The 16,638-nt window shown below is 42.0% G+C and overlaps 3 protein-coding genes and 1 long non-coding RNA gene across 10 annotated transcripts; 3 read left to right on the forward strand and 1 right to left on the reverse strand.

The window, feature by feature from the left end:
• The first annotated feature begins 893 nt into the window (after positions 1–893).
• On the forward strand, positions 894–4,491 carry LOC116244056 (arylamine N-acetyltransferase, pineal gland isozyme NAT-3). 2 transcript variants are annotated; one of them, XM_031615582.2, is made up of 2 exons: positions 894–1,033; positions 2,746–4,491. In XM_031615582.2, the coding sequence occupies exon 2, from the start codon at positions 2,747–2,749 to the stop codon at positions 3,617–3,619; it is 873 nt and encodes a 290-aa protein (XP_031471442.1). In that variant the 5' UTR covers positions 894–1,033; position 2,746; the 3' UTR covers positions 3,620–4,491. The 2 variants fall into 2 exon arrangements, with proteins under 2 accessions (XP_031471442.1, XP_031471443.1); XM_031615583.2 differs by having other exon boundaries at positions 895–1,033; positions 2,742–4,491.
• LOC116244057 (arylamine N-acetyltransferase, liver isozyme) lies at positions 902–9,615 on the forward strand. Of its 2 annotated transcripts, none has more exons than XM_090149415.1 (2): positions 902–1,033; positions 8,706–9,615. In XM_090149415.1, the coding sequence occupies exon 2, from the start codon at positions 8,711–8,713 to the stop codon at positions 9,599–9,601; it is 891 nt and encodes a 296-aa protein (XP_090005541.1). In that variant the 5' UTR covers positions 902–1,033; positions 8,706–8,710; the 3' UTR covers positions 9,602–9,615. The 2 variants fall into 2 exon arrangements, with proteins under 2 accessions (XP_090005541.1, XP_090005540.1); XM_090149414.1 differs by lacking the exon at positions 902–1,033 and adding an exon at positions 5,463–5,601.
• On the forward strand, positions 5,473–15,770 carry LOC116244058 (arylamine N-acetyltransferase, pineal gland isozyme NAT-10). Of its 2 annotated transcripts, none has more exons than XM_090149417.1 (2): positions 5,473–5,601; positions 13,851–15,770. In XM_090149417.1, exon 2 carries the CDS (start codon positions 13,856–13,858, stop codon positions 14,726–14,728), a length of 873 nt encoding a protein of 290 aa, XP_090005543.1. In that variant the 5' UTR covers positions 5,473–5,601; positions 13,851–13,855; the 3' UTR covers positions 14,729–15,770. The 2 variants fall into 2 exon arrangements, with proteins under 2 accessions (XP_090005543.1, XP_031471445.1); XM_031615585.2 differs by lacking the exon at positions 5,473–5,601 and adding an exon at positions 11,355–11,493.
• LOC149916177 (uncharacterized) lies at positions 6,363–14,601 on the reverse strand. Of its 4 annotated transcripts, XR_016470646.1 has the most exons (5): positions 14,480–14,601; positions 12,787–12,963; positions 10,639–10,832; positions 9,338–9,511; positions 6,363–7,202 (listed from the first exon to the last, which is right to left on the reverse strand). It is a non-coding gene; the product is annotated as an uncharacterized LOC149916177 (long non-coding RNA). The 4 variants fall into 4 exon arrangements; XR_016470648.1 differs by lacking the exon at positions 14,480–14,601 and having other exon boundaries at positions 12,798–13,843; XR_016470647.1 differs by lacking the exon at positions 14,480–14,601 and having other exon boundaries at positions 6,363–7,060; positions 12,787–13,843.
• Positions 15,771–16,638: the final 868 nt, after the last annotated feature.

The raw sequence follows: 16,638 nt of genomic DNA on the forward strand, positions 1-16,638 counted from the left end.
GGATGATAAAGAGGCACATTTTGATATAGCAGTGGAGCTGTGTTATCACAGGCATCTGGGGTCTGATTTATCATCTCTACCAATTATCACAATAAACCAATGCTTGAACTTGCTAGTGATACTAAATGTGAAGGAGGGAATTAACACAGAAGAACCCATCTGTATATTTAGAATTAATAAGTCTTAGCTTGGAAGAATGCAAGCAACATGTGTACAGAGAAAAGCAGTGTGAAGCACACTGAGAGGATGGAGTTCCCCATGTGTTTGCACCTCATATTCACCATCACAGCATCCATAGGTGAGCTGAGATCAAAGCAGGCACACTGCTGGCCCAGCCTTATCCTGTGAAATTACATTCTGTAAAATCTGCTGTAATAATAATAATAAATTAAAAAAAAAAAAAAAAAAAAAAACCACAAAAAACCAGCAAACTAGCATGTAAATTAAAAAGAGTGAATTAAGCAAACACTAAAGTTAGGGTGTGTATTAGGGTGTGTACTGACTGAGGCAGGGGTTTACAGGTGCAAGTCTCCATGCAGAAATCTTGCTGCTTTTCAGACAGAATGGATGCAAGGATTCCTTCCCATGTTCCTAAAGAACCAGTAAGCCAGTACCCAGGGTAAGTATATATTACTCACGTGAGTTTGGCTAGATATCGAAACAAAAAAGCTCGCCCTTTTCTTCTTAGCCCAAGATTTGCTGCTGGCAGCGTGAGACAAATGAAAATGTCAGGCAACCTCTGCTCTAATAAAGACCAGATTTTGCATGTGTCAGTGCCGTTACTCTTTTTCACTCAATACAGCTCTTATGCTCCACCCTTTTCTTTTTTTTTTTTCCCCTCCTCTTTCAGCTCTTGCAGTCTGACAGAGGCGGGTGGAAGCAAGTTGAGAGAAAGGACATTCCCCAGCAAGGGAGCTGGACAGTCCTCGACCCCGTGCTAAGTAAAGGACAGCCAGCCACGCCACTTGCTTTTGCCTAAAATAAATCCCCCCAAGCCCCAGGAGATCCGTTTGCAGTTGAACTGATTTTCCAGGTAAGACCTTTATTTAACCCCTGAATTTAGGCAGCTGAACTCTTCCTAACCAGGAAGTGAGATACGTCTGAGAGCAGCAAACAGCCAGGTTGTGCAACAGCAGAGCGAGCAACGTTCAGCTGCTTACCAGTGCCTCTTTTTGTTCAGTGCAACAGATTATTTACGTGGTTATCAGCCTCCAACATTTGTTTGAGCATTTGTGCCATCTGACTTATTTCAGATTCAGCTATTGAAAGGGCCTTATAAGGAACCACAAGAAGCAGACAGGAAGACAGATGAACTCTTTAATGTTTTCCCTTTAAGTTAATGTAAACGTTTCACCTACTTGGGCAAAGTGAAGGAAAGGAAGAAAGAAAGGGGTGTGGGGGTGAGGGGGGAGAAGCTCAGTGCTGGTGATACCAGCTTAAAGCTCCCACTGCAAGAACTCTGCTTCTGAAAAACCCATCTCCAAGTATTAATAGCGCTGTAGTTGTGATGTTCAGGGGAAAAGCTTGGGCACAAGCCAGAAGCTGAACTAAGAGAAGGCCCGGAGTAATGATTGGATGCTCTTAACCCAATGTTTGATAACTCAGGCCTGCTGGTTGAATTTCATATACCTGTCATGGTGTAATAGTGACAGATTTCTGAACATTTGTATCCTAAATGTGCAGAGCCACCCTGGGAACACCCTCTGCTTCTCCCAGGACACTCTGCCAAATAGAAAGCTAGTGTTCTCATTGCTTTGCATGTATACTGAAGCTATCTTTCCAAAACTCCCATACAATTTGCTGTGTGCTATTTTTCATCATATTGAGAACTTAACCCTGTTGGAACAGTTGGAGATTTTCTCATGGTTTTACCTTAATAACCACACATGGATACGTGAGAGCATTTTGGGACCTCTCAGGTCCACGATGTGAAGAATAGTGCTCTGCACTCAGAGCCATCTGAGATGCAGTGGTGCCAGGCTGGGATAATAAAGATATGTGGCCACATTAAAATCCCATTTCTTGCCACCTTCATAGAAAGAGTGGGGGTCCTTAAGATGCTTTCTTCCCCTCTGCTCATGAAAGGCAGTCTCCTGCTAAAACTTCTGCTTCAGATTTGATAGGGAGGGCAATGCTCGTAGCCCTGAGTGAGTACTCCTGGTTACATCTGCTGCCATCAGCACTGAGAGCAGATAGAGCAGATACATCCTGCCTAAATAATGGAGACCACACTATGGGGAAGCAGATTAATTTCAGATGTGGTTGAAGACAACACTCTGGATTGCACTGTGGGGAAGAAGGAGGGGGGGGGAGGTCTGTTTTCTGTTTCTGCTTTGCCGAGTCAAACCTCGTGTAAAGCAGTTCAGAGCTGGAGAGTTTCAGTTCCTATAATTTCTATCAGGAAAACAGAGCTGCTACTGTTTTTGTTCGTTCCTACAGAGATTGGTAGCTTTGCTGGGCAGGAACTCTCTGCTGAAATGTGCTTAGCACAGCTGGAGCTTCTCATCACAGCTGTAAAAGAAACAATTAAAAATAACATTTGCGCTCATCAGTAGTGCCCCATTGGCTTCCCCCAGTGCTAATACTTGCACTCAGCTGCCTTGGATAGGGCCATTTGTCAAACCCCATTCCTCTTCTGAGTGGGTTGTTCATAATGGGGCTGTCATCAATATAATGGATGAGGAAGATCCTTCCCTTACTTCTGGCACAAACTGTGGTGTTTTTTCACCCTTTTCTCCAAGGCAGCATGGACATCAAGGAGTATTTTGCCAGAATTTCTTACCGAGGCTCCCATGATAAACCGGACCTGGAAACCTTGACGGAAATATTCCAGCACCACATCCAAGCAGTTCCTTTTGAGAACCTCAGCATTCACTGTGGGGAAAGCATCGAGCTGGATCTAGCAGCCACTTACAACAAGATAGTGAGAAAGAAACGTGGGGGCTGGTGCATGGAGAACAACCACCTCTTATCTTGGGCCCTGAAAACCCTAGGGTACAGCGTCACCCTTCTGGGAGCAAAAGTTTACGTCCCGGAGGATGATGCATATGCTGATGACATTGATCATCTGTTGCTAAAAGTGGTGCTTCATGACAAATCCTACATAGTAGACGGTGGTTTTGGGATGGCCTACCAGATATGGCAGCCAATGGAGCTGATTTCAGGGAAAGATCAGCCTCAGACACCCGGCATCTTCCGCTTCCTAGAAGAGAATGGGACCTGGTACCTTGAGAAGGTGAAAAGGAAGCAGTATGTTCCCAACCACAGCAACACTGCTCCTCACAACGTGGACAAAGAAGTTTGCCGTCGAGTTTATCTCTTCACCCTCCAGCCGCGAGACATAGAAGAGTTTAGAGCCAGAAATCTGCACCTGCAGACTGCCCCAGACTCACTTTTTGTTACAAAGTCCATCTGCAGCCTGCAGACCGCCGACGGGGTCCGGGCACTCGTGGGGTGGAAACTTACTGAGATAAAGTACAATTATAAGGATAACATGGATCTGGTGGAAATCAGAATCCTCGCAGATGAAGAAATGGAGAAAACACTGAAGGAGAAATTCAATATAATATTAGATAAGAAATTTGTACCCATCAATACAAGCAGGTTGTCTCTGTTTTAACTCACTGCCTGTTTTATAATTCAATATGGTGGCATTACGTGCAATTCTCCCCCCTCTTCCTGACAAGAATCTAAAGGTTAATCTTTCTCCTTCCATTTACCCCAGCAGAAGGCAGAGCAGATTAGCATGAATCGGGAAAAGCAATTGATTTTCACAACTGTTCCTGCATCTCTCCTTGGTCTGGGTACAAATCATTTCTTCCTCACTCAATCAAATCACTCCCCTTCTGTTTGTGCTTAGCTGGCAACAGATGCTGCCCATTCCCTGCTCCATTCATCTCTTAAAAGCTTTTTCCACTAACCCAGAGCAGCAGGGCAGGGAGAGGGAACAGTGTGTCCCTTTCCTTATTACTTAGCTCTACCACCTGGGGAAAAATCACACCCACATCTTAAATTAATGCCATACTATTTTTTGAAATGTAATAGCCAGAAAAAATAAAGACATCCAATGCCATTTGCTACAATAAACCTGTCCTTTGTGCCCCTGCACCCCTCGCACTTTCTCACACAGCAATTCTAACACTCACTGAAGGGGCTATTTGTGGCTTAAAACTGGTGATGAGAAATATTAGGAGACAAATCTGCCTTCTTTCAGATTTCTGTACCCTCAGCAACATAACCAAAGCTTTCAAACTGAAAACACCTCCGGTGGATTGTTTGTGAGCACCCAGGAGAGGACTGCTGGGAATGCACCCTCCTCACACAAGACTCACTTCTATGCCAAATATGACTGCTTGTCAGTCAGTTTTCCCAAAATGTATGTATTTGACTGCTTGTAGTGATTCTAATTATATTGATATAAGGAGAAACGATGAATCTTAATCAGATACCTAAAGGCTAAGATTTTTAGCATGAGAAAATACACAAATGTAATCACTTTGCCCTTTGAGATGATGCTTGATCTCCCTTTATGTACGAATCACAAAGCATTACAACTATGCACTTACAATTAATAATGTAAGCCAGTTACAATTAAATAAAAAGACAAGAATTGTGAAGTAGAAGTATTCAGTCCGTTTGTTCCTCTTGTATTACAACCTCTAATCCCAAAGAAAAAAAATAGCATTAATCACCACAACTACCCCCATTGTCTGCATGTGCTGATATTTTGCAGCTAAGGCTGTTAGAAATGCAATAACTCACTGTCCCTCCTTTTTTATTGTTTGTTTGTTAAGCAATGTGTGCAGCTTCCTGCAACTAGAAATTTACAGTTAGCAAAACCTGCTGCTATTCTGCACCTTCCAAAGGCATTTCACAGAGACACAGCTAGCTCTCAAATGCATCCGTATGTGTTTGGATATGAGCATGCACACAAGGCTCCCCATAACCTATGGGGAAATGAGATGTTAAAGTAAATTGCAGAAGAAAAAGGGGATTGTCATGGGGCAGGAATATCCTGTAATGCAGATGGTCAGCAGGAATCAGCCCAGAATCTACTGGGTTCACAAGTAGCAGAGTAGAAGCAGAGGTGGAGGAGATGGCCAGAGGAGGCTGCAGCGAGAAGAAAGCTGTGGTCTAGAAGCTCCTCAGCCCCTGCCTGGCTATTTCTCATGCTTTGGGTTGGTTTATTGGCTCAGAGGAAAGGCTAAGGGGTTAAGCTCATTGCCCCAGAGATGCCACATGTGAAGGGCAAACCAATGACAGAGAAAAAGTGCTGTTCTTTCAGCTGACTCAGGTCCAGAGGTTCATGCCCTGGCTGCTATCTGCTGGCCCAGCTCAGCGCTACCAGCCCTGACAAATCACATGCAGTTATGCTGGAAGGGGGAAAAAAAAAGAGACTCCTCAGCTCAGATTTCACTGGTTTGCTTTTTTCCTTATCAGAGGCAAAGTCTTAAAGGCCTAGCAGGCTTCAGAAGCACCTCACTTAGGAAGGACAGGGCTTCCAGGCCTCGGAGGACTGACTGCCTTTGCACATCTGGCCTTGCTGCCTAACGGCCAGAGCCAGCTGTGATTAATCCTACTGCTGCCACCTCCTGTCTACAGGTCAGTGACTCGCTTGGCTTGGCTTAGAAGCTGTCAGTCCTAAATCACTTCCTGCAAGGATCCTGGACGTCAGTGTCACTGATGTATCAAATGTTGCACTCTCGCTTTGCTGCTTTGGCGTGGGTGCTCCAAAACTGAAGCAGGGGGGTGATGGGGATTGCAAATGGGGTGACAGCCACTTGCAAAAGGTGCTTATGCTACCTGTAATGGATTGCTGCCTTGCATTCCTGGAGGACTTTTAGCTGTCAAACAGCCTACGCAATATTATAAGCAATCTGGGGGAATGCATCAAGTTTTGACTCTTCATATAGCACCTACCACAGTTAATTGGACAGCAGGGCTTTCTGTTCCAAAAAAAAAAAAAAAAAAAAAAAATCAAGTAATAAGACCATCAGAACATACAATATTATAAAAAGTGAAACTAATCTGCCTTCCTGTTCTGTTGGAGGAGAATGCTGTCCCTGCCAGGCAGCAAAAAGCAGCCTCGATCTTTAAGGGCAGCAGCTCCCATTGCAAACATTCCTGGGAACTTAGCAGCCAGCCAGGCTGCAGCTCCTAGTGCAGAGGTAAGCACTCACTTGTCTGAGCTCTCACTTCTGCATGTAGCTGAGAACAAGTCTTCTGCCACCCCTGTGCATCTGCATACCACGTGCTCTGCACTGTAGGCATATTAGCAAAGTGTGAATTACAGCCACCTGAGAACTGACAGTGTGTGTAGCAGTGCAAGGCTGTTGTCAAAGTACAAAGATCAAGTGCTTGAAGTGAACTCATTTTATGCTGAGCCAGGGTGTATGAAAAAGCCAGCTCCTGTCCTGCAATTCAGCTTAAAATCAAATAAATTGTATAGGCACCTGCAAGAGGATCTTACCTTGGAAGTCTCTCTTGAATTCTAGTAGGGAAGAATCATTCTGGTTTTGGATGCAAACCATTCCCTGGGTGAGGGTTTGCACTGTTACAGCCCTGCTGTGGTGGGCACTGGTGCTGTGTAGATAAGGAAGTCTGCCTCCAGGAAGCTGTGAGAGCAAACAGCAGTTTATATGGCTGCTACCTGCCTACATTCACTAACGACGACTCTTTCATACTGCAGCCTTATCCTACATACATATTGCAGTAGCAATAGATACCCATCTCTATTACACAGTTGTTAAACTGATGAGGTCCCAAGCTGAGGAAGCTGTGGCACAAGCTGTTGCTACAAGCTCCCCAGGCCCCGCTGCCTGTCCCCCATGGAGGCTCCCAAAGGCTCACACGCCACAGGGGTCCTAACGCTGGAGATGGGCTGCAGGGAGACCACCAGGGCTCTGGCTCACAACAGGGATGAATGGGCGCTTACTTGAAAGCCACTGCCAGGTTTATGAGATTCACCAGGCTAAGGGACTCACTTGGCTCCTCCTGGGCACAAAGGTCAGCTTGACACCATCGTAAGAATGAGATGCTTCTATCTGGCTATGCAGAATTGCTGAAAATGAGAGTAGAGAGAAAAATGAGGCAGAAAACCACAGGATGGGCTTCGCAGCATGCATGTCTGCATCTATTTGGTGGCATGGCTCTGTACAAACAGTGTTTCCTAGGAGATTTTGCCAGAGATGAGTGCTCTTGTCCTAAAAAGAGATGAAAAAAAAAAAAAAAGAACACATAAAATGCAGTACCAATACACTTTTTTTCATGGAACCTCTTTGGGTCCTTCTGAAGCTAAAATATTTACTTCTTATTCCCTTATTGCAATAGTACTCTGTTTTATCATATTTTCCTGTGTCACACAGTCTGAATCTTGGTACTAGTGCAAATCAGCAGAAATACAACTATGTTAAATGCATTATGCTGATGGCTTCAAAGCTGGGGCTAAGGTCTAGAGACAAGGTCATCCGACGCACTCACCTTCCAGGACAAGGGCATTGTCATTTATGCGTTCAAGGTGGGATTTTGAAAAGCTCCCTGCACTCTCAGAAATTAGATCCAGCTGCTGGTCACTTCTGGGAGAGCAGGTAGACCAAAACTGAGAATAGTTGCTGGGAGATGATCTCTCCCATGTCATCTATGTCAAAGGATTGTTGGAAAATCTTCCCGGGGAATGTATGAGTGATTTCAAGGAGGAAGAAAAAAAATCTTCAGACCTTTTTGGAACTTCGTGCAGTCCTTAGCAGATTATAAATCATTCTGGGGAAAAAAAAACCCACAACATATTTGGAATGGAAAAAAAGCCAAGTGAAATCTAAATTAAAGGCAAAACAAATCCCTACAGATACCAAATCAGTCAGTGGATTAAAAGTGTTACAGGGAACCTTTTGCATCTCTGCTCTTTCTGCTAATGAAAAGAAAGGGGATGAGAGACACGAAAACACAAAATATATGCAACAATTTGAGCTGAATTCTTTCATTTGTATAAGATAGCAGAAGAAACCAAAAGCCACTGATGCCTCTTGAAGGTATTTGAAATAATTACCAGTTCTCCTGGCTATTGGGTTAGCAAAATTAACAATCCCTTCTTTTTAACAGACAGAGTCAAAGCTCTGTCCGAACTCCACGGGAAAACTAAAGAGATTAAGAGAACAACAACTTGCTGAGCATGGAAGCTTGTCTGAAATAGTGACACACTGAGAAGTTAATCCTGGTTAGCTGAAGCCATGAATGTAAAAGTTCCCTGTTAAATTATCTGTGTGATAAAGAATTACTTAACTGCTACGATAAAAGCAGTAGTAAAACACTGCTGTGACTTCAGTTAGTGTAGGCTAACAGCTTGTTTGCAAACCTCCTTTGCCAGTTTCCTAAAATTTCTGTCACGTGCACATTCATCCGGGGCCAAAGATTCTGTTATGCCATGTGCTGTGTTTTCCTGTAGCAGAGACACCCAACTGTGCTGAAAACAATTTCTGAGAGATAAAGCTTTAGTGTTACCTGCTCCCGTTCTTGTCTCCCTAAGAAATATAGATGATAGAAGTAGCTCTAGCCTGTATTCATCTCCTACCAAAGGCACAGGTCTCTTTCAAATCTTCAGTGAAACAGCCTCAGATACATTTGCAGGCTGGTTAACCTGTGCTACAGAAATAGGAGGGAAGCCCCTGAGAGCTGCACAACAGTAACTGGCTATTTTCCTGCTCACGCAGATAAAATGAACATTCAAGAGTATTTCTCAAGAATTTCTTTCGATGGCTCCCATAAGGAAGCAGACTTGCAAACCTTAACAGCCATCTTCCAGCATCACATCCAGGCGATTCCTTTTGAAAACCTCAGCATGCATTGCGGAGAGACCATTGACCTGGATTTGCAATCTACTTACAATAAAATAGTGAAAAAGAAACGTGGTGGATGGTGCATGGAAACAAACTACCTTTTATTTTGGGCTTTGAAAGAAATGGGGTATGACATCTGTGTGCTTGGAGGAAATAGTTATGACCCAGCAAAGAAGGCATACATTGATCAAATAAATCACATCCTACTGAAGGTTGTGATCAAGGGAAGTTCCTACATAGTAGATGCTGGTTTTGGTGGTGGTCCCTACCAAACATGGCTGCCAATGTTGCTGATTTCTGGGAAGGATCAACCCCAGATTCCTGGTATCTTCCGCTTCACAGAAGACAATGGCGTCTGGTACTTGGAGAAAGTCAAGAGGAAACATCATGTTCCAGAGGGAAGTGTTCCTCTCACTGATACTCCAGAAATGGGCAATATCAGAAAACTATATTCATTCACTCTTGAGCCAAAACATATAGATGACTTCCAGGAGCTAAACACATACCTACAAGTGTCTCCGGATACCATACTTCACAAGAAGTCGATCTGCAGCCTCCAGACCACTGAAGGGTTTTATGCCTTAGTTGGATGGACCTTCTCTGAGATGAAATACAAGTACAAGGAGGACACAGACCTGCTGCAGACCACAACCCTCACAGATGAAGAGATTGCGAAGACACTGAAAGAAAAATTCAACATAGTGTTAGAGAACAAATTGATACCAGTAAATGTTCGTGGCTTGCCACCTAATCTGGTGGATTCCATATAATTCACAACACAGCTAAATGAGTCTTTAAATATCCAGTATTGAAACTTCTAAAACTAACATTAATAGCATTAATGAATTCTAAAAATTCAGCTAATTAGATAAACAGAAAGCTTGGTAAATTCAAGTATATTGTTAGTTAACTGCCCATACTCATTTTGGATTTTTTCTTACACTTCTCCTTTAGAAACTAAAATATCTTACTTCCTTTAATCTTCTCATGTGGAAATTGTATTTTGTCTCCCTTAAATTTTGTTCCAACTCTCTGTATCTCATTTGCTGCTGCTGCTGCAGCAGCAAAAAAAAACCTTAAGTATAAAATGAGACCAAAATTATCTAGAAGAAAAAGCTGTATTACCATTTTACACAGAAGATCTGTGATGCTGTAATGTTTTTTGGTATTATTTCCAATCTTCTTCTTAACACATTTTTTGCAAATTATTCAGTTCTTTTAACAGTCTGAAACAGAGACTTGAGCTGGATTTGGCCATAAAAAATTTCATAAAGAAAAAAAAGAAAGGTTAAGACTTCCTCAAAACAACCCACTATTAGGTGCTGATTAGTTGCTGATGAAGTGAGTTGAGAGACTCAAGTCCTATTCCCTTACCAGATATTGGCTTGAAATGAGCTATTCATGTAAGGGAACTTGAAAACAAACAGAAAACCCCTCCAAACTCTTCAATTCTGTGTGCTCAATTTTAGCTCCTTTCAGTACGATTTTTCTGAAATTGAAATAAGATCAGTAGGAGCTGAGAGTCTTCAACAGTTCTCGAGAAAAATCAGACTTCTGGTATCAGAAATTGAAACAATCAATATTACATCAACCTTTGAAAAATATAATATAAACATTTGGGACCTCGCTTTCTTCTGACATCAAACAGGCACAACAATAAGCTGTGCTGCTGTTTATTATCGATAGCATTCTGCACAAAAGTGACAATAAAGACAAGATGCTGGAAAAGTGAAGAACTCTGGGAAGTTAAGACATGCCAGCAGTGTGTTTTCCACAGCACGTTGGATGCAACACAGCGGCCTTTTACCTTTCTGATGCTGATGGCAGGTGCTGAACATGATGAGCAATGAATGAGGGTGACATAAGAACACTGGTCCTCAGCCACATCGACTGATGGGGCCGCGTGTGCCTAAAGCTCAGGTTCTGTCCCAGCCCGACATGGTCTTTGTCTTCCCAAAAAGGATCATCATCTTCCCACTTCCATCAAATGAAGGAGACAGGCTGGACAAGGAGAGAATCACAAACAGCTGTGTGACATCACTAAGGTACAGACAGCCAATTTTGGGAGAGGAAGTGCATTACTTTCTTCTCGTGCAACACTGTGCCAATAAATACTTGTCATTGTTACAGCTCCCAAGTAACTACCTGCTGCAGTGGAAGCTTTGAAGGGATCAAAAAGGTTCTTTGTGTGCAAAGATGGGTCATTTCGTACATCCATGGGAAAAGACAGCCTGCAGCACCTCGGCAACTCCTTGCACCAGAAGGAAGCAGAAGACTATTCTCCTCCACAAATTGCTCCTTTGCCAAGTAACAATAATGCAATTATAAAAAATTACAGAACCATTTGTGAATATCTACTGAAATTATGTTACATGGAAAACAAGCTCAGGCTGGTCTTAACCAGCAGAAAACATAAACATCTATTAATGGAGAAGAAACAAAGTTTAATTTGCTCATGGATCAGTGAAGTCCAGACATGTGCATTCATTTTTGTTGGACTCTGCCCTTTCTTGGCACTTAAGATTCAGGAGTGAGGGACTGCAGAGCTTAAAGAAGAAGGCAGCCCCCACAGCTTGTATCCACTGCTGGCTCTCCAGGCTGCTGCCCCACCAATAGCCAACCCAGAAACTGCAAACATCAACAAAGAAGGTTATTTTAAGAGGTAAGCTAATTTTCTCAAAACTAACAAACCAACCAAATAAATGGCTTCTTTATCACGGTAAAAGTCATCGGGACCCACATAAGCAAAATTCTCCTTAGCATAAATATTTAAAAAACGTAGACCTAAAATTAATGGCTGCTTACAGAGGGCAAAATGATAATGTAATCTCAAATCTTCTGTCTTGCTGCTCTTCAGGAGGAGATTCACATGTCTACAAGAAAAACTTCAGCCAGAGCAGTAGATTTAAATTCAGAATGACAATCTTTTCTTAAAAGTTAATTCTTCTAGATTTTTAATTACATTGTAGAATATTGCACATACAAAGGGAGAAAAAGGCCATTTAATAATCAGTAGGATCCTGCTTTTTGTTAATAAAATTGAAGTCCTTAAAAAAAAAAAAAGTTAAAGTGAAATTACAGGCTGTGTTTTGCCTACCTCAGAAAACCTGTGTGCTGGTATGTTAGGATAAAAGTAGGCAGATATATATATGTTTTAACAGTGAAATTGCTGATAATGTGCATAATCCTAGTAAGGTATATTTTTGCTTGAATACCTTCATTTGTGCATTTAGAAGTAGTCCTTGAAAGTTTTCTTGCTCCCATCTGTAGGATTACCTTTTTAAAATCTAGGTTTTTATCTCCTGTGGCTAAGATCTAACATAGATCAATATATTATTAAGGAACTGCAGAGAGAAATTACCAGTATTATAAACTCGAGAACCAACTTTATGCTGGTGTGATCTACTTAGCATTTAATCTGACAAGGTAGGATCAGATAGACTTGGATTCTGCAAGTCAAAAGAATAAAGTGCCAGAACTTTGTGTTCTACTGAACAAACATTACATTGGAATATCCTCCAGCAATACACTTACATATCACTGGAAGTTAAATTCCCTTCTGTAGAAGATAACATGCAGCTTTTGATGAGGCTCTCCATTCACTTTGGACAGCTGCTTCTATAACATCCATATGCACATCATAAACCTGTCACTGAAAATCACCTTGAGAAATTCTAGCATGCAGTAAACATTCAGTGGTTCACTGCAGCATTTATCTGAATACAATAGACTTCCCAAGTCACTAATATTAAGTGTCTAAACCTCAGCTTACTGCATTCACAAAAGATTTCCAACTAGCTTTGCAGGCTGTCAAAAAGCTAAATATTTGCACTAACTCTAGACTGCTAAAATGCTTAGGATTTTCTCTGTAAAGGTTCAAGCCTTCAAAACTTTTTATCTCCAGCTCAGTGTCCAAGCAGACAATCTACAGTATATTTTACAAACAGTATCTCACCAGACACCTACAGGTCCCAGCCCATAATGTTGGCCAGCAGATTACAATGGGCCATTGTGAAAGCCAGACCGGTGACTTTTCATGGCATTAGAAGGCAGAAATTACATTGTGTAGCTCCTCATCCAGCAGACTAGGTCATGATGAGTCCTGTGAAGCCAGGCCAGGAGATGGGATCAGCTAGAGATAAGACAGACAGGATATACGCTGAACATAATGCTGTTACGCCTCCTTTGGCAAAAACAAATCAAGTATTGGGAAAGGCCATGTCTAGAGAGCTTTAAGCCACTCACTGCCCACTTTCAAAGCACGGTGTGGGGCACAGAAAGGACCAGAGATATGCTCATTGTATTTTAGGTCACTCGCCTCCATTCAGGTTCATTACTCCTACACCAAAATGAGTTTGTGCAACACTCGGAGCAGACAAGAGACTCAGTGGTCCGTGTCTCTTGAAAAGGTCAAGAGTTTTTTTCCAGATACAATTACCTGGATAAAACTTGACACTTTACAAAATGTGCAGGGAGTATCATTTTCACATTTTGTAAGTGGTGAAGAGAGACACCTAGAGAATGAGCCATTCGTTTTTTTGATCATGGAGTAGTGGCAGGCTCATGAAAAGAACATGTGAATCCTGGCTCAAATTATTTGCCCTCCAACTGTCAGACAACACTGCTTCCCCCACTGACACTCATTTCATTCAGCAGTTAGACTATTTTTCACGAAACATACTGAATACTCCCTAGTGTGATCTTGCATTTCTTCTTAACTCTGCCCTTACAATGCTAGGACATCAAATCCCCATTTTGCAGGCATTGCGTATCAAGCTGCCGTTGCATCAGTTGTTTGCCATAGGGATGTCTCCAGGACAAAAAATAAACCCCCGCATGCACTGCTCTTCTGAACCCTGGGAACTGTTTGATGTGAATACTTGCTACCTTTAAAAACTGCTCTGATGAGGTTCAGTAGATTAATGCATCTTTGCAGGCAGCAGCCTGGGCAGTTCTTCACAGCATCATAAATCATTGATGTGAAGAAACAAAACTAAAACACATTTCCTTCCTTCACAGGAGACATGAATCTTGAAGAGTATTTTGCAAGAACTGGGTATAAAGGTTCCCTTGAAAATCAAGACTTGGAAACCTTAACTGATATATTCCAGCACCACATCCGTGCTGTTCCATTTGAAAACCTCAGCATCCATTGTGGGGAGAAAATTACTTTGGAGCTGGAGCACGTTTATAACAAAATTGTGCACAAGAAGCGTGGTGGTTGGTGTATGGAAAATAACCAGCTGTTAGGTTGGGTCCTGAAATGCCTGGGGTATGACACCAGCTTTTTGGGAGCATACGTGTTCAACCCACATGAAAACACATATGCCACCATCATGACCCACCTCCTAGTGAAGGTAGTTATTGAGGGAAAAGCCTACATTGTAGATGCAGGTTTTGGTGTATCCTACCAAATGTGGCAACCAATGGAGCTTGTATCAGGGAAAGACCAGCCCCAGGCTCCTGGTATCTTTCGTTTCACAGAAAAGAATGCCATCTGGTACCTCGAGAAAATGAGACGGAAACAATATATCCCCAATCAAAACTTCTCTAATTCTGATCTTCTAGAGAAAAAAGACTGTCGGAAAGTGTATATGTTCAGTCTGGAGCCACGGACAGTGGAAGATTTCTGCTTTCAGTGCACGTACCTTCAGACGTCTCCAGATTCCCTCTTTACAAAGAAGTCCATCTGCACCCTTCAGACCACCGATGGCTTTCGAGCGCTCATTGGGTGGACGCTCACTGAGACCAAATACAATTACAAGGAAAACATGGATCTGGTAGAATTTATAACCCTTAAAGATGAAGAGGTGGAGAAGACACTGAAAGACAAATTCAACATCACCCTAGAGAGAAAGCTTGTCCCAGTTAACATCAAAGGGTTTTATACAATCTAGATGACTGGAAAAACCCATGGTAATGCTACATGCGTACAGTAGCTTCCATGTCTCTGCAATCACTACTGCAAGATTACGGGATTCCCTTGCAGGCGACTGAAGGAAAAATACATTAATACCAGATTAAAGTGAATTTCACTCTGGAGAAAGGAGAAAAACAGGGATTTAAGATTCATCTGTCAGGTAGATAGAATTACTTTCTGTGAGATGACTGCGGTTCGGTTTTTTGGCACAAACGTAGAGACTGATTTGAATCTGGTTATAAACTTGGGTAAGAAATATCTCAGAGTAATTTTGGAGTGCCTATAGCACATAACTTGGAGTAAGGATTATTAATTGTGATATGCTGCCAACACATTTTCTACGGCCATTATAGGAAAAAAATCATCTGTGAGCTTTTAGACAATGAAGTATGCATTTAAAACTTCATTTTTCACAAGATCTAACCACTCACTGCTCATCTCATTACCTTTAATATAGGTTGAACAATATTGTCATCTTTGAAAGGAACATTAGGAGGTGTAATTCCTTCACCATCATCCTTAGATGAAAACACAGTACTAAATGAAAATTATCATCATGTGCATCCCTTCTGTCATTACTGCAGTAAACTGCCCAAGGTAATTTTTGGTATGTAGGTATTTTTCCTTTGATGCAAATTGTATATACTGCAGCATTATTGTGTCTGATGGGTTCTAAGGAGAAACAACGAGCTTTGCTTCTGATAAATAATCATCCTGTAACAGGTTGAGTGGTGCTTACATGTCTCAACTAGCTTAGATTTACTTCTACCTCAAATGGGGTAGAAATCTCATATTTTCAGTATTGCAGATTATTTGTATAACAGAAGTAGAACAATGAAGCTAACCCCGCTATAGCTTTAAATCTACCCTGCTTTTTGTGTATAGCAAATATGGGAGTCCACATGCTATCCTGAATGACTAATGCTTAGCATAAGATCTCTAGTGTCACAAGTTTTCATCATCTGTATTCAGTTGAAGAAAAAAAAAAAATAAAACAAACCACCTTGGAGTCAACCAAATATGAAGAAACTTTTCTTTAAAGTATTTAATAATTGCATTTCCCCATTAAAATTTAAAACAAAAAAGTTTCCCCCATCATGCTTTTCTGCAAAAAGCCTGACCAAGAAAACTACTGAAAAAGCAAAAATGCTCTTAAGTCCATGAGATCAGCAGCAATACTGGAAAATACCTTTTTCCTCCTTCACATGATAATAAAGGAAAACAAAAGCATGAAGAGTTGCTGTCTTGCATGCACCATTAGCTAAGTAAATGAGGCCTGCACAACTGTGCTGTCGATCTGCTGGTCAAACCTGCCCACCACAGATTTCTTGAACCAAACAGGCCAATACCAAAATCTGACAGTGTGCTGGAGATGGTAAGTTGTGAGAGGCGCCTGTAAAGAGCTTGCAGGTTGAAGAGAAGGTCCCCTACCACATCCTGTGCTGGGCTGGCTCCTCCCTGTCCATTGGCTATAGTGGCAGTTCTGCCTGCTCAGAGATGGAGATCTAAGGACCAAGCAGGAAGTGACTGGAGACACTGAAAGATCTTACTGAGGTGGGAACACTTTTTCTATGAACAGTGGAACTAAAGACTTTGTTCTGTAATTTGTGTTCTTACTACTACATCATACTAAGGTCTCATTAAGGGTTTTTACCCCTTTCTAAGTGATTGATCACAAGCTGTTCCTCAAGACCCCAAGGAACATTCTGAGTTTCAGAACACTTACCACCTCCATTTTGGCTGACAAAAAATCCCATCTGCATTCAACCCAGGTCACCAAACCATATTCCTCTATGCAATGAACTACAGCTGCTCTCTGGTGCTGCTGCCTCTTGTCTTGAGGGCAACCATTTACAGGCCAGTTATTCTGCCTCTGTATTTCTCTAG

This window comes from Phasianus colchicus, chromosome 13 (assembly GCF_987193195.1).
Source record: "Phasianus colchicus chromosome 13, bPhaCol1.hap1.1, whole genome shotgun sequence".
Classification (NCBI taxonomy): Eukaryota; Metazoa; Chordata; class Aves; order Galliformes; family Phasianidae; genus Phasianus; species Phasianus colchicus.

Bases quoted from the DNA above. Each gene is read 5' to 3' on its own strand.
- LOC116244056 (XM_031615582.2), top strand. From the start codon at position 2,747: ATGGACATCAAGGAGTATTTTGCCAGAATTTCTTACCGAGGCTCCCAT.
- LOC116244057 (XM_090149415.1), top strand. From the start codon at position 8,711: ATGAACATTCAAGAGTATTTCTCAAGAATTTCTTTCGATGGCTCCCAT.
- LOC116244058 (XM_090149417.1), top strand. From the start codon at position 13,856: ATGAATCTTGAAGAGTATTTTGCAAGAACTGGGTATAAAGGTTCCCTT.